This window comes from Alexandromys fortis, unplaced genomic scaffold (assembly GCF_014885135.2).
Source record: "Alexandromys fortis isolate MF-2015 unplaced genomic scaffold, M_Fortis_MF-2015_v1.1 scaffold_57, whole genome shotgun sequence".
Classification (NCBI taxonomy): Eukaryota; Metazoa; Chordata; class Mammalia; order Rodentia; family Cricetidae; genus Alexandromys; species Alexandromys fortis.
The window spans coordinates 5,972,199-5,989,588 of record NW_026067941.1 but is presented as its reverse complement, the minus strand read 5'-3'; the positions used below and the strand labels follow the sequence as shown (position 1 = coordinate 5,989,588).

At 40.7% G+C, this 17,390-nt stretch overlaps 1 protein-coding gene and 1 long non-coding RNA gene across 2 annotated transcripts in view; both read right to left on the bottom strand.

Annotated features, from left to right (window-relative positions):
* Positions 1–17,390, bottom strand: part of LOC126505265 (uncharacterized) — a 420,992-nt gene that overhangs the window by 12,961 nt on the left and 390,641 nt on the right. The window lies entirely within an intron of this gene.
* Positions 1–17,390, bottom strand: part of Akr1d1 (aldo-keto reductase family 1 member D1) — a 36,148-nt gene that overhangs the window by 8,652 nt on the left and 10,106 nt on the right. The window contains exons 2-4 of the mRNA XM_050148042.1: positions 16,516–16,680; positions 13,373–13,489; positions 4,771–4,848 (exon numbers count right to left, since the gene is read on the bottom strand). Of these exons, the coding sequence (XP_050003999.1) occupies positions 4,771–4,848; positions 13,373–13,489; positions 16,516–16,680 (360 nt within the window). The remainder of the gene's footprint in view (positions 1–4,770; positions 4,849–13,372; positions 13,490–16,515; positions 16,681–17,390) is intronic.

The following is a 17,390-nucleotide window of genomic DNA, read 5'->3' as shown; positions in this document are numbered from 1 at the left end:
ACCCTTGGCAAGGCAATCTCTCCCGCATCAAGGTGCCGTATTTTCCTATTCCAACTTGGACATTCTATTTTATGGATCAACTTCAGCGTTCCCAGATCTGATAGAGGTGTTGTGTTAATGCAGCACTATACAATTTCCATAATTATGTAACAATTCTAAGTTTATTGTAACTCCTTCCTCGTCTTTTTCTAGTTAGTATTTTTAAGTTTATGTTTTGATAGGGCTCGAGAGATGGCTCCTGGAAGACCTAAAATCACTCCCCAGGACCCACGTCTCACAACTCACAGTTGCTTGTAACCCCAGCCCTCTTCTGGCCTCTGCAGTCACCCATTCACACAGCACATGGTCATGCAGAAACAAAAAAAATCATTAAGAAATTATTCTTTGAAAATTTCATATATACACACATATATGTTTAGCTTCATCATCATATCTACTCCCTTTCTTTTTTTCTAAGTTCTTTGGGGAATTATAGATATTTGTATTTCCATATAAACTTTAGCAATAGTTTTTTATTTCAGTGAGTTTTTCACAAGGATTGTATCAAGTCTGTAGATGAGTTTGGAGAGAATTAACATCAAAATATATTGACTATTAAGAGATGTGTTATATTTCTCCACTCATTTAGATCTTTGATTTCTTTTAGTTATACACTATAGTTTTTAATGTTAAAATTTTATGGATGTTTTATCAAATTTCTATATAAATATTTAATATCACCTTTTCAAAGATCCAATTTCTAATTGCTTGAGGCTAGTATATGGATTGCATATAGTTGATTTATTTCCTTTTTGTCTTATGAATTATTTATATGGGTTTCTCTGTTTCTAAATATTTGATGTTTTCTCAGGCATCTTTTTGTTCTTGGTTTCAGCTTTCATTCCAGCTTAATAAGATCACACAGTTTGCATAACTGGGATACTTAAAGACACAAAAATGCTTTGTGGATGAGAAAACATTGTGTCGGTTTCCACTGGGACTAGAAAGGTGGCATTCTGTTTATGTGTGTTTTATGTTCCTTTTTTTTTAAAGACTTATTTGTACCAGGCTACCAGATTTTTTATGGGGGAGGGGCGGCACTAACCAGCTCCCAAACCATGACATGGAAACGTATTATTAGTTATAAATATTTGGCTTAGTTTAGGCTTGTTTCTGGCTAGCTCTTTTAACTTGAGTTAACCTGTTTCTCTTTATCTACCCTTTGCCTCAGGGCTTTTTATATTTCTTTTCTTCTGTATATCTTACTTTCACTGCTTCTCATGTTTTCTGGCTGGAGGCTGCCTGGCGTGTCCCACTCCTTCTTTGGTGTTCTCTTATCCTTTTTATCTTCTTCTCATGCAAACCTAGATTTCTTCTCTTACTTATTCTCTCTCTCTCTCTCTCTCTCTCTCTCTCTCTCTCTCTCTCTCTCTCTCTATTTCTCAGCTCCGCATATTCTTTTTCTGGTCTAGCTATTGGTCATTCAGCTTTTTATTAGACCAATCAGGTGCCTTAGGCAGGCAAGGTGAAGCAGCAACACATCTTTACAAAATTAAGCAAATGCAGCATAAACACAATGTAACACATCCTTTGCACAGTTAAAGCAGTATTCTGTAGCAGAAACAAATGTATCACATCTTTGTTCAGTTATATAATATTCCACAACACTCACTTTTATTTATGAATATATATGTGCGTGTGGGGGGGCATATATGTTTGAGCATTGCATTGTGTGCAGTGACACAGAGGCCAGAAGAGAGCATCAGATCTTCTAGAATAGGAGTTATAGACAGTCATTAGGAGCCATGTGGGTGCTGGTGTCCAAATCTGGGTCCTCAGCAAGAGGAACAAGTACTCTTAATCACTGAGCCATCTCTCCTGTTCCTCTGCTGTATTTTGCTGGAGTGTTCTGTGAATGTAAGTATGTCATAAGGTTGTGCACGAATCTCATAAATCCTACAGATTTTATGTATAGATATTGTCTTAATTAGTAAGAGGCTTTGAAATCTTTAATCATAAACATGGATGGCCCTCTTCCTCTTTTATGTTCTTTAAGTGTAGGCATCATGCCAAAACTTATTTTCAGAAGTTGAAATAGCCACCCAAATTTCTTTGGATTAAAGTTAACGATATATATATATTTTTTTACAGTTTCTGTCTATTGACATACTTCTGTCTTTTTACTTAAAATTGTGTTTTATATGCAAATCTATCTATCTATATATGTATATATATATATATACAAAAATACACATATACACTATGTAATGGGCCTTCAATTTTGCATTTGGCAAACTATCTTTTCATTGAGGAGCTTATGCTACACATATTCTATGATTATTGATATCACTAAGATTTCCAGATGGGCATTTACTTTTTTTTCATCTGTTTATTTCCCCCTTTTCCTGCCTTCTTTTCAACTAATTACTTTTTATTTTTTATTTTTTAAAATATTTATTTATTATGTATACAATATTCTGTCTGTGTGTATGCCTGCAGGCCAGAAGAGGGCACCAGACCTCATTACAGATGGTTGTGAGCCACCATGTGGTTGCTGGGAATTGAACTCAGTACCTTTGGAAGAGCAGGCAATGCTCTTAACCGCTGAGCCATCTCTCCAGCCCCTTGATTACTTTTTATTATTCTAGTTTTTCCCTTTACTGCTGTATTTACTATATTCTGGAAGGTTTAATTTTTTTCTAAGTATTTTTCTTGATATTCTGAGATCTCATTATAACCATTGTGAGAAATACGAAAGAAATGTGTTACCTTTTCTATTAGAGGGTAAAGTAAGACAAGGGAAATACTATTTTTAAAGACAACCATAAAAAATATCATTTAGCAAAAATCTCTTCCCAGGTCAGCATTTTCCTGAAATCAAAACATGGGTTCAAGGTTACATTCTGTGTAAGGTTGCATTCTGCTTATCAATTGTTCCCTAAGATTTAAATCAGCGAATCACATAAAAGTGTGAGGCTGGGCCTGACCGAGTCCATCAGATGAGGTACAGGGCCCTTTGAGTTGTGGATGAAGTTGTATGACTGCTTACTTGGCTTAACATCAGCACACCCCTCTGCAGAAGGAAAATTTTCTGCATTGCTGAATATCTCAGATTATGTGGTAATTTTCTTGAGAACCCAGACCCATTCCCAGCACCCTGCAGACACAGGCTTCTTTCTTCCTCTTTTATACACTATGAGCTGCTACTCAGCATCTTTTTATCTTCAAATACTGCCATTTTATCTACTTCCTCTTAGCCAGGAAGTTCAATTTTATTCTTTCTATTGCTTAACTTTTCCTTTCATATTGAAGTATTTTCTGCCTCCCCCCACTTCTTCATACTAGGGGATTTCCTCATTCTGATACTTAAATTTTATACTCTTTCTAATTATTGGCTGTTTCTAATATATATTCTCATTTTTCTTAGAGTTTTTAAATGTTTCCTTGTTAGTGTTTTTGCTTGTTTGCACCCGTATTATTGATGTAGCTGATTTTTCTTTTTAATGCCTTTTGACACAAAGCTTCTTGGTTCTCTATTCCGTTTATCTTGGGATATATCACGGTGATAAGATTTCTTCTGATGCAAACATCTTGCTACTTTGGGGTCATGAACTCATTTTCTTTTCCCTGGCAGCCTCTTAGAAAGGAGTGCCAGACGCCCACGCTCATCACAACAATAAAGTCAGTATTTGGCCTTTTGGATATAGGGATATAGGCTCCAGGTATCAAAAATCTTCTAGAGAGCTGTATGGTTTGGACCCTTAGCTGTGACCTCTAGGAGGAAGTAGACAGGATCCTTACTCATCCTTGCTCTCTTGGCAGGGGAGGTGGGTGAGGTGCAGATGGAGGCAGGTGAGGTGCTGGTGGAGGAAATGCTTGCTTCAGCGCGAGGCTTCTGCACTAACCCATCCCCAGATCAGCATAGTGCATCCCTTCCCTAAATATGTTCATAATAATTTTCTTATGTTCCTCTACTTCTTCACTCCTGGACTCCCAGGGAAAGAGCCAGTAGCTGGCCCAGAAATGGAAATGGGCTATTTTGAGTTCATTTATTTTAGATATCACATTAATTTTTAAAACTCGGTTTTAAACTAGTGCGCTATACCATTTTGCTTTAAAGTGCTATTTTAGTAGAACACGATCTCTGTATTTCTCTTTCCATTTCTGGAAATTACTGTCTTCAAGAAGAAAAATTCAGAACTTTTCTCCATGAACGGTGGCTGGCTTGGCTCAGTGGATGAAGGCGCTTACTACCAGGCATGAGTACAATCTCCAGGACACACATGGTCCCAGAAAATAGGCCTTGACCTCCACGGCATATGTGTGCAAGCACACACCACACACACACACATACACCCCACACCCCACATATACCACACACGTGCATACACACACATACCACAAATCACACACACCACACACACACACACCATAAACACCACACACATGCACACACTTGCACACCATACTTCACACATACCACACACAACACAAACATCACACACATGCACACACATGCACACCATACTTCACACATACCACACACAACACAAACACCACACACATGCACACACATGCACACACCACATACCACACACACCACACACACACAGAGCACCTACAGGTGGAGGTTTACATCTGCATGTGTGGCTAGAAAATCTGTCATGTATTATTGAATGTAAAGGCATTCGCTATCCAGACTTGTGCAGCACTGATAGAAATCATAAGTAAAAATGTAGACCTTTTACAATAGATGCTCACCTTTTACAACAGATGCCCACATGAACTCACCTCCCAAGTGGCGCACAGATCTGTTTTGTGGTATATCCATTGACCGTTTTCATCTTTAGGATATAACTCCTTTCCAGGCTGTAAAATGCAAAATATTTATTAATATCTAAGAATTAAAAGTATATAATTTAAGAGGTTGTCAGCATCCCAATATACCATGGCCCTGCAAATCAAGCTTACCAATTTATATACTTGAAATGTTATATGTCTATATAATGTTGTGATATCATATAGGACATATTATATTTTCAGAAAATTATATACATAGTATGCATTATGATATCTTATTAATAACATGATATATAGCTATTCAGTCACAGAATATATTTTATAATTGTGGGGGGTCCCTTTGAGTGTCACAACAGGAAGGGAATTGATCTGGGTGAGGTAAGAATGAAACTCAGTTCAACCTGACTTAGCCAGTGCTAAGACAAATTTCTTGGAGTCTGACACCAGCCATATTTAATCACAGAACAATTTTAGAAAAAAAAATTTCTGGTGGCAATAAACTCAGTCCAACGTTGCAATAAAGTTAAGAAATGTTCACATTGAAACTCTTTACGAAGAATGTCTGGCTTCTTCTATAAAGATGGGTTCTGTTGATTCAGAAGCAATGCTCAATATTTAGGGGGGAAGGGTCTGGGATAAATGAAACATAAATTCTGGGGATACGGGTGAAGCCCAGCTCTATGGATAGCAAAGGATCACCAGGTTGTAGATGGCATCCTTTCCTGGCATGCCAGGAGGAAGACAGGTAAACATCTCCTTCCCTGAAGAGACGAGTCTGCATGCTGACCCTTTCCTAGATTCTCCAGAGCTTATTGGTGTGTGCAAGGACCTCTTGGCCTTGACACATAATTAGTATAATGTAGCTAATACAGTCTCTTTTGTGGTGCTCTCCGGGTAGTCTCATTTGTCCAGTGCACTTGGCATATTACTTCCCAAAATAGAATAATTTCCCAGTCTTTGACAGTAGCCATGTGGGCTATTGAGGAAAGAATGGTTGCTGAGCCTGAGGACATTCTGTGTCAGTGTTCTGGCAATCTATTCTATCTGAAGTTTAAGGCAACAAGGTTCTTACTCTCTGAAAAAAAAAAAAACCAATCAGGATGCAGAGAGAGGAGAAATGTAACTGGAACTTTCTCTCTTACCCACCAGTTCCTGAATAATCACTCTGAGGCTTAATATTAATTACAAAATGTTTGGTCTATTAGCTCAGGTTTATTAATAACTAGCTCTTACATCTGAAATTAATTCATTTCTATTATTCTGAATTTTACCAAAAGACTCATGGCTTGTTACCTTACATCTTGCTTCCCTGGCAGCTGCTGGTGTCTCCCTGACTCTGTCTCCTTTCTCCCTGTCTTTCTGTTTAGATTTCCTGTTTGGCTTCATTTTGTCTGGCTATTGGCTAAATCAGTTTCTTTATTAACCAATGGTAATAAGACATATTCCCAGCATAGAGAAGGGCATCATCTCCCCTTTTTTGTCTAATTAAAAAGTAAGGTTTTAACTTTAACTTAGTAAAATCACATATAACAAAACAGTTATCAAGCAAGAATTACAGTAACAATATTTAGAAAATATTTAAAAAATATTCCATCATCTATTTATATTTGTATTTTAACTATACATTCCATTTTAAAAGAGCTGCAAAAATGCAATGCCTTAAACAAGAGTAGAAATATGTATAACAAAATTGACCTTAAATTTGTATTAGTAAACCAAAATCCACACCAATATAAAGTATTTTGAGATTAACAGTTGTTTTTTGGATTAAAATAGATTTAATAATCTATATTTTTCATCATTTCTATATTGTATCCTCCTTTTCTCTTTAGAAAGAGATTGATTATGACCATTCCATTAATCATTTATAACTGACCCCCTTTAAATGAAAACAAATATTTACAAACAATATTTTGGGAATTTGGGTGTAGTTTTCTATACTACTTCCTGCTGATTGGGGGTACTGGTAATCTTTGGAGATTCTGAGAAAATTTAGAACTATGGTTAAATCTTGTCTGTAGTAGTCAGTAAGGCTACATAGTTTCAGCCAGTTGCCTTGAAACTGTTCTGGACGTTAGATCACCTGGGCCATCACTCACATGGAGGCCTCTCAGGGGGGTCTTGCTAGATCAAATCATAATAGCCTGGAAGGAATTCATGGTTTCTCACCTTCTGTGGAAACAAAAGCAGGACCTATCTCTATCCCTTCTCCTCTCTCTCTCTTTCAAGCCTACACACATTTTTTTAAAACACACTGTGACCTGTTTAGGGTTTTATTTTTGTCTAAATCTAGCTTTATTGTGTATCTGTAATCATTTTTTGACCAGGAGAGATTTTAAAATGTTAAGTGGGCATGGCTAGGACCAATGCTGTGGCTTTGGCTGTTGACTCCACCCCATTTGACTTCCAACATGGCGGAGGCATGTTCACCACCAGCTCTGGGAGTCATGCCCACCACTCTAGCTCTAGGGATGCAGTGGGTCCATGCCACCACCAAGCAGCTTGTAACACGTTGCTCACAAACTCCACTCAAGTGAGCCATAGCAGGACTCTTGAAAAAGTTGTCTGTGTTGCCAGCATGATCAAGGAAGCTGTCTCTTAAAGGAGTCACACATCTGCTGCCACCAGCAAACAGAGACTATCTGAAAAAAAATGTGGCTACCAAGAAGCTGTGCGTGATTCCAGTTTTTTTGGGTTTCGAAACCCTCTTTTTTTTAAAAAAAAAAAAAAAAAAAAAAAAAAAAGCTCTTTTAGGTCTTATGTGGATCCATGCCAGATAGTGGGCACTGTTAGTTATTATTAGTTATGATAAAAGATAAAGTAGATATGACACTTTAGACTCACAGAAATAAATTAGATAATGTAATATTTTTTTAATTTTGTCAAATACAAATAGACTAAATATTGTAACTGTAATTCTTGCTTGATAACTGTTTTGTTATATGTAATTTTACTATGTTAAAGTTAAAAACCTTCCTTTTTAATTAGACAGGAAAGGGATGATGATGTGGGATGCCCTTCAGTATGCTGTAAATATATCTTATTAACATTGGCTAATAAAGAAACCAATTTGGCCAATAGCCAGGCAGAATGGAGCCAGTGGGAAATCCAAGCAGAGAGACAGGGAGAAAGGAGGTAGATTCAGGGAGATACTAGCAGCCACCAGGGAAACAAATGTGAGGTAACAAGCCACAAACCTTGTGGTAAAATATAGAATAATAGAAATGGGTTAACTTAAGATATAAGAGCTAGTTAATAATAAGCCTGAGCTAATAGACCAAACAGTTTGTAATTAATATTAAGCCTCAGAGTGGTTATTTGGGTACTTGCTGGCAGGAGAGAAACCTCCAGTTACAGAGAAATTCTTCAGCTAAGAAAAAGTATAGTTCTCTGTAGAAGATCTGCCAAGACCAGACCAGTCAACACTCTGACATGGGTGGAGGAAGATTTCCCAAGTCCCTACCAGTAGATGAAGAGCTATCGGAAGGTAGTGACTACTGAGGGAGAAGAACCAGCTTTTTGTTTGTTTGTTTAGTGATGAGCTCACAATCCTAAGTGGTCATCCCAAAACTCATGCAAGTAAAGGCAGTAATAATTGGACTCAGTAGGTTTTACAAATACACAAACACAGAAATGTATACATACATGAATGAATATATACATATATAGCCTGCACACACAGAGGAATATATATACATACAAATTAATATATACATATATACATATTATGTAATATATATATACATTGTCTGTACACACACATATGAATGATGAGATCATGAATTTGAGAACGGGTAGATAGGGGATATGGGTGGAGTTAGAGGTAGAAATAATGCAACTATAGTGTACTCATATATGAAATCCTCTAAACAAAAGAATTTAATACACTAAAAAAAGAAAGATGGGAAAGCTGGCTAGAACAACTGCTAGGTCCTAGGCACAGATAAGACTCCAGCCCTGCCAGTGGCTCTGTTCTTTTTTTAATCTTATAATGACTTGTTGTTGTTGTTGTTTTGAGATAGGGTTTCTCTGTGTAGTCCTGTCTGTTCTGAAACTCCTGTAAACCAGGCTGGCCTTGAACTCACAGATCTGCCTGTCTCTGCCTGCCAAGTGCTGGAACTAAAGATGTGCATCACCACCAACTTGCTTAATTACATTTTTAATTAAAAAATTTGTGTGTATGTATATGTACCCAATCCACGGCATTTCTGTGAAGATCAGAGGACAGCGTGGGAACTGATTCTTCCCTTCTACCCTGTAGATCCAAGTACATGCACAGCAATCTCACCTTCGGCTTCTCAGCCTCCATTTTCCAGAGGCAACAAACTTTTGTTCACTTTGACCACTCAATCTCAGATATTGTCATAACCACACGAAACATTCGAAGAAGGCGATGAAGCCACAGCACAATATCCATTTTATTCTTCAATTTGTTCCTAAATTCTTCCTTCTAGCATCTCGCCTTTATAAGGCGTTCTTTGGAAAAAAAAAAAAAAAACACTTTACCCATTGTTGTGGCTTAAGACTTGGGAGAATTACTGGGACAGCAGTGGCTTTTTTTGGCCTTTTTAACAACCTTCTGTGGAGTGCTCTCAAAAAGATAAATGCATTCATTTGCGGTTAGGCTTTTAAGATGAACACCAAAATGAGCTTTTGTGAAAGCTGAGTCTTTCTGCTTTTGGATACAATGGAAGATGGCAGAAGGTCATAGATGAGCCTTGTGGCGTTAGCAAAGTCAGTGCCGCCCAAAACAGGGAGGTTAAGAAGCAGTGGGAAGTTAAACTGGTATAGGGCCTCACTAAATGGCAGTGGCTGACTCAGCGAGGCCCTCCTTCCCACTCGGGGTTCTCAAGAATAATTGCAGAATGTAGAGAGACTGCAGCAGCCTGAGATCAGGAGGAACGTTCTGGAATAACCTGGACCATGATCGTGTGTAGTTCTTCTTAAAACAGAGTGTCCTATGAGGTTTTAGCTCTGCTTGGGGTATTGTCCCCGGGGAATAAAACACAGCATCTTGAAGTTTCCCAGCTGCAGATGTGCTTATAGCAGGCTTGTGCAAATTGAGCTTGCCATCAATGCTATGTTGCCGCTGTCCCCTCAGGCCTATCCGTGAGAGATACAATTGCTTCCTTTTGTAAATATTCTTTCCCTCCCTGACTTGCACAAGTAATGGAAACTGCACCTCAGGGTGCCCTGGGTGTCACAGTACTATAGCAGGCCAGTGTCTCGTGTGTCTTGAACTTGCTTTGCAGCTGGGTCTGAGGAAGCCTAGTTCTCGGAATGTAAGGCCTTTGGTCACCGATGCCTGGCTCAACAATGGTGTACCATCCAGGGGGAGGCCAACAGACCAGGGAATGTGTTATCGTTGAGCCAGAGGCCAAGATGGAGGCCTCTAGCTGAGGGATGACCTGATGAGAAGAACAAGGAGGTTGCTGCACTCCCAGGTGGAAACAGCCTCCGCGACTAGATACAGACACACTGACCCTGTGAGAGTTCTTGTTTTCATTCCTCATGGAGCTGACCAAATGTAAATTTACTGAGAGCCTATCAAACTTAAGCTATATGGTCTTGTCAAATCCTCATCTGACCAAAAGCCTATGATTACCAATGCTGTTGCAAAGTCACCAAGTCCATACCTCCATTCCAAAGGGAAACTTTCTCAAAGTCCCTCTCTGGCTTTGGCCTCAGAGGAGAGTCTCAGTGAAGCAGAACCTGGGCAGCATGACTGATTGTTTAAACCACTTTAGACTCTGTGACACAATGTTTGTTCTTTGGGGCTGTGCCATCTTATTTACTCAGTGGATAACTAACCGGTTTTCTCTGTTTTAAAAAGATTTCTTTTTGCTGGGCATGGTGGTGGCACACGCCTTTAATCCCAGCACTCGGGGGCAGAGGCAGTAGAATCTCTGAATTTGAGGCCAGTCTGGTCTACAGAGCAAGTTCTAGGACAGTCAGGCCTACACAGAGAAACCCTGTCTCAAAAAAAAAAAAAAAAAAAAAAAAAGCCAAAGAAATTAAAAAAGAAAAAAAAGTTGTATTTTATTTTATTTGTGTGTATATATGGACTCAGGAGTGTATGAGCCCAAGGAGGCCGGAAGAGGGTACCAGGTGCCCTGGCCATGGAGTCACAGGTGGTTGTAAGCCTCTGGATATAGGTGCTAGGAACCAAACTCAGGTACTTTGCAAGAACAAGCATTCATAATCCTTGACCTATAGCTCTAATGCCCAGTTCTTCTTCTTAATCTGTTTCTCAATTAAAATTTAAATCATTTGTTACTCAGCAACCGTGTATATCATGTGAGAGCCAAAGATACATTTTAAGTTTTAATGACTATGCCTAACAAGCCGTGAAACAAAAATGTCTCTGATCCGAAAGCCCCTTGTCCAAGGACAGATAGTTCCTGAAATGCTGGAGCTGTTGTTTATGGGAGATAACAAGCCACGGTTTGTTTGCCCCATCTGCACCAATGTGTTTGATCACATATGAACCAGAGGCTCACAGGCTGGAGGTACGGCAGGCAAGGATGTATGCTTGCCCCTGATTGGACCTGATGGGAAATGCAATGAATTGTGGTTTTTCCTTCTTAAGCCACTGCAAATTGTGGTTCTGGGGCATTTCCCAGGAACCTGGGTATGGACCTGGCTAGACCCCATCCACCTGGCCAGTATTTAAATACAGCTTGCTTCAAATTTGCTTTAAACTATGGTGGTGAGATTAACAGTCGGTGTGTTAAATAAACAGTGTGCTTATAGGTGAAGAAATTTCCAGAAAGGACTATACTTGAACTAGAGGAATAAATGACATCTTGATACTCTGCCTTGTGTTTGGCTTCTCAAATCTGCCCCCTCTTTTGGTTTTCTCTTGTTGGAGGGGCCAGGAGGTAAGAATTTTTTTTTGTTGCATATAATACATGTGTGAATACATTTTTATGGCCATGGGTTATACAATGGATATTTCTAGAAACTGGTTAAAGTGTAGAGCACAATGTTAGTTTGATGAAAAAACTACTATAATTGTGACCTGGGCCCTCTGCCTCTGGGTGATGGTTGTGTGGCTTGGTCTGTTTGGGGGCTCCTGGCAGCAGGGCTGGGGTCTGTCCCTGGTGAATGAGCTGGCTACAGTGGGATGCCTAGTTCAGCCTTGATGCAGAGGGGAAGAGTTTGGTGCTGCCTCAACCTGTCGTGCCACGCTTTGTTGATTCTCATGGGAGGTCTTATCTGAATAGAGCCAGAGGAGGACTGTATAGGGGGGGAGAGGGGAGCAGGGGAAAGGAATCTGTGGTTGGTGTGTAAAATATTTTTTTTAAAAAATCAATATAAATCTTATGTAAAACTAAAAAAAAACATGTATAATAGAAACTGCAGTGAGTTAAGTGGTGTGGACCACATGGTGACCATTGCTGCTTGACAGGGTTCCGGTATTTCTACATTGCAGACCACAATTCTCCAGGACCTTATTACTTTAATTTTGCTGATTTTCACCATGTCTTATGGGAGTTCCCTTCTGCCTTTTCCTTTCGGAGATTTTGTGTGGGCTTTGAAGGATGAAAATGTATAAGATGTCAGCCTCTTTAACTAAAATAATTATTTGGAAAAAAAACCAACCATACCACCATGGACCCATATAGCACAATGACTCTGGTCATGGTGCCCTCCTGATTACATCAGGAACAGGAAAGTTAGAGATTTATTGACCAGATACACCTGACCCTAAGGTTGAAAGGTGCATAGTCCAGATCCAGAGTCTGAGGCCATTGACAGCAAGAAGTCAGTAAGTGTGGGGAAATCAGAATGGTGCCTTACACGGGAAAAAAGTGAGCCATCAGGACCTTCCGTTTTGGGAGCTTCTGAGGGGCGCAGATCCATCTAGTAAGACTAAGTCACAAAGGGACACATTAGGGAACAGCTCAGTGTTTCTGTGGTATGTCCCTTGAGAAATGAAAATTGTTCTTAAATTGTAGTTGAGTGTCTGGTCCCCAGAAGTCCTTTCCCAAAGTCAGGCATTTGGACGAGAGCCTCCGTTCCCTCGGGAGCTTGAGGACAGTTCCTGCTTGCTAAAGGGAGTCGATTTCCTCATTTCTGACAGGAGGAACCTGTGGCTCTTCCATTGGTGTAAGAGGGCACTTGGTGGATTTACTGAACATTTGAGAACAATGGCATTTAGACACTTGCTAAACTTATCAGGTCTGTCTCAGCAAGAATGCTGTAATGAAGTCAGTGGCTATAATGATTTTTCCTTGAATCATTGAGCCTGTTTTCAGTCTTGCCTGTGGCTAAACTATGGAGTATAAAAGATAAAGCCTTATTTCAACAAATGCAGTCATCCTGAATCACGCTCAGCTGTGTGACCCGCACCCCCTTCACTTCACCTGGCTAGCTGCACACCTCCTCTTTAGGACCTGAACCCAGCTGGAGCGGTTCTCTCGCAGTTAAGAAACTTGGGCCCAAACCTGTTAGCATTATTTGTTGGGGTTGTATCAGGCAAGACCGGCATCCTCCCATCTACGGTCGCAAACACGGTAGCAGTCTGTGCTCCTAAAGAAAGAGCAATAAGGAATAGCGCTCGAAGCTGTAGGCAGATACCCGAGCTTACCTTAAAGGCCATGGGTATCTCAATGATATAAAGGTCCACGTAGTCTAGCTGGAGGACCTTCAGCGTCCTTTCCAGGGCTGGGCGGACCATTTCGGGGGTGTGATCTGTAGCCCACAGCTGGAAAGAAAGTTGAGGAGCACAGTGAGGTAATATCTACATATTTCTACCTTCTCATAGTGAATCCCTCATGCACATGTCATCTGCTCCTCTCACACCTGAGCACAGGAAGAGTTGGCGGGACTCTCGACACCACTATGTCACTCCTCTTCTTCAATCCCATGTGGTCTCACACCCCAGGGCAATCCTGCCAATTCTTGCTAAGGCTTCACTCCATGAACAAAATGTTAGATGCTACACACAGAAGGTCAGGTTCTCATGCCAAAGCAGAAAACAAAGAGTGGTAATTACATACATTAGTACATTTTCTTATAGCATAAATTTTGCTTCAAGGCTTTTTGGTGGAAGGGTAGGGGAGAGGATTGACTTTTAAAACCCTATCTATGACAGGAAATAAAACTGGAAAGTTAGGCTCCCAGGTTCATTCCTGTCTTGAAAGCACAGAAAAACAAACAAACATAATGGCACACACCTGTAATGTCAGCTACTTGGGAGGCTGTGGCAAAAGGGTACAAAGTGAGTTCTAGACCAGACTAGACAATTTGGCAAGACTTTGTCTCAAACTAAAGGTTAAAGAGGAGTTAGTTGGTCGGGGCGGGGGTCAGGGGAATGGGCTGATGAGGTAGTTCAGTTAGTATAGGGCTTGACATACAAGTATGAGGACCAGAATTCAAGCCAGTGTTGGTAGCGCATGCACAAAGGCTATGCATAATCACAGCACTAGAGAGGCAGAGATAAGTAGATCCCTGTGACTTGCTGGAAGCCAGCCTCACCTAATCAGTGGTCCCCAGGTCTCAGTAAGACCCTACCTCAAAAAACAAGATGGGTGACTGTTGAGGAATGACAGCTGAAGTTGGCTTCTGGCATGCGCATACACACACTACACACACCTGCACATACACCAACATATACATACACATATACCACTTAAAAGGTGGGAATGTAGCTTGGTGAGTCAGTGCCGCCTTGCATGCACAAGGCCCTGGGTTCAAACCCTAGTGATGGTGGGGAGGGAGCATAGATTAGAGAAAAGTAAAGGGGAGAGAGGATAGTAGAAAAAATGCTTCTGTTACTCCTGCAGGGTCCACTGGCATCATCACTGTCTTCCCATCCAAGTGAAATCCTGTTTTCCATTTTAATTCACTTTTCCTTTTCTTTCTGTGATATTGGGGATTGAACCCAGGACCTCATGCGTCCTAGGTAAACACTCTACCACTGAGCTACAGCCGAATTCCTTTTTAACTATGGAGATGAAGGCTTGTTAAGTTGCAGTGGCATTTCACTGGCATTTGGATAAATAAAACTTGCCTGAGGATCAGAAAAGTAAAACAGCCACACTGGCCAGCCTTATAGACCACACACCTTTAATCCCAGCAGCCACACTAGCTTGCCATAGAAACCAGGCCGTAATGGTGCACACCTTTAATCCTAGAACTAGAGAGGAATATAAAACGGGAGGAGACAGCTCTCAGTTTCAGTCTCATTCTGAGATTCCTGGAGACAGGATCACCATTTCGGACTGAGGTAGAGGTAAGAGCCAGTGGCTGACTGCTTTGCTTTTCTGACCTTCAGGTTTAAGCTCAATTTCCCTCTCTGAGTTTTATTAATCATGCTTCATTAAGTTATTTAGGCTGTCTTTGAACTCTACCTGTAGTCCAGGCAGGCACTGAGCTATGATCCTCCTGCTTCAGCCTCCTGAATAGATGAAATCACAGGACCTCTTTAACATTCTTTTGCTCAACAAAGATGTAAAATGTTAGTTTTTTGCTAGGTACCATTTAAGTGCTTTGTAAATGCTAATTTATAAGTTTATGAAATGCTTGGCTTTATGATTCCCACCTTAAAGAGGGAAACCAAGGTCTGGAAATGCTAAAACTTCCCAGCTGGGTCAAGCAGCTAGCTGCTCTATATATTCTCTTGTATTATGTTGCAGTAGCGAATGTTTTATGGCCTGAGCAATTGTCTTAGTCACTATTCTATTGCTGACAAGGACACCATGACCAAGACAACTCTTACAAAAGAAAGCATTTAATTAGAGGCTTGCTTGCAGTTTCAAATCATCATCCTGGCAAGTAGACAGACAAGACACTGGAGCAGTAGCTGAGAGCTTTATGTGATCTACAGACAGTAAGCAGACACAGTACTGGGCTTAGCTTGGGCTTTTGAAATCTCAAAGCTCACCCCTAGCGACACATTTCCTTCAACACGTACGCCCCTTCTCCAACAAGGCTACCCCTCCTAATCCTTCCAAACAGTCTACCAACTGGGGACTAAACATGCAAACATATGAGCCTATGGAGATCATTCTTATACAAACTGCAACAAAAACCAAGCAGCAAAGTCTGTGCATTCACCCTCCACCACACGCTGCCCTTGGGTGTTGGCTGCGCTGCAGTGGAAAGAGATCTTAAGGGACCAAGGCTGTGGTTATATCTTGTTTGTACAAATAAAGTTTGCCTGAAGATCAGAGGGTGGAGTTAGCCACTAGCTAACCAGAGAGGTCTGGAGGCCTGTGCAGACAGACAGGAAGTGAGTGATATGGCTGGGCGGAGAGAGGAAGTGATAAGGCGGGAGGAGACAGGAACTCTATCTCTTTTTCAGATGAGAAGTTGAGAGGTAAGGTGGTTGTGCTTTGGTTCCTTCGACTCTCTGATCTCTCAGCATTTCCCCCAATATCTGACTCTGGGCTTTTATTACTAAAACCTATTAGAACTCGTGCTACACAAAGTGACCAGCCTTTCCACAAACTCAGTTAGACATAGCCTTTCTGTTCACTTATGGTTGTATTTCAGTATGTGTGCTTTATTGGGCTTAATTGATATGCATGCATACACAGGTATGTTTTTCAGCAAATTAAAGGATTTCAAACGATAATTTGCCCATTTTCTCCTCCCCTTTTCCCCACTCCTCTTCTTTCTTTTATTGTGTTCCAATATTTGAGATCATGTCTAGGTTCTGTGCATGCTAGAGGAGGGCTCCAACCCTAGGCCATGTTCACCATATCTACATAGAAAGAAATGACTCACCTTTCCGCAGTAGAAAATCTCTTCTCTCTTCACCTTCCCTTCTGCTATCTTTTCTCTGATGGCCTCACCAACTTCATGTTCATTGTGGTAGATGTAGGCCCCGTCGAGGTGCCGGTATCCCTCATCAATGGCCATTTTCACCGCCTTATAGGTCTCCCCAGGGAACTTATGTGATAAAGAGGAGAAGTGGAGGGAAAAGAGAAATGGATTTTAAGTTCGTGTTAAAAAAGGACATCCTATAATATATCATTTTATAGCCCACGTAACAATTCCCAATTCTGTGCTGTCATGATTGGAAGATCATGGTGCTAAAAGAAACTGAAGAGGACTGCCTCCTTCAGTATTCCATCTCTCCACTCCAGATTGCCCTTCATATTGTAGCTTCAGAAACGTGATTTGAGCGGTATTCCCAAAACAGCGTGCAGAGTCTGAAGTCTGGACATAAAACAACGTGGGCTCCCATCTCAGTTCAGGGACTCTGCAGCCTTCATCTGGAGCAATGTGCTCAATCTCCTTATGTTTTTTATCGGTCAGAGGGCCTAAGTGGCATTGGCTTTGTAATATGAGGATTACATTAGATAGTGTGTGAAGTACAAAGCATGGTCAGAGCTCCTGGCACATAGTTAAGTGTCTGGAACACTTTTAGCTATTATTTTTTAAACTCTATCAGTGCCACACCAACTCCAGTGTCGTCTGGGTGACATGACATATGTCATTATGCCGGACAGGAGCCACGTGTCCCATGGGACTAGGCTTCCTGGAGGTCAGTGGCAGACAGCCTGGTATTAGCCACAGCTGAGGCATAGACGGGTTTCTCGATTAGCTGGCTATGTGAGATATGAGCTTTGCACAATCTCTTTTGTAATAATGATATA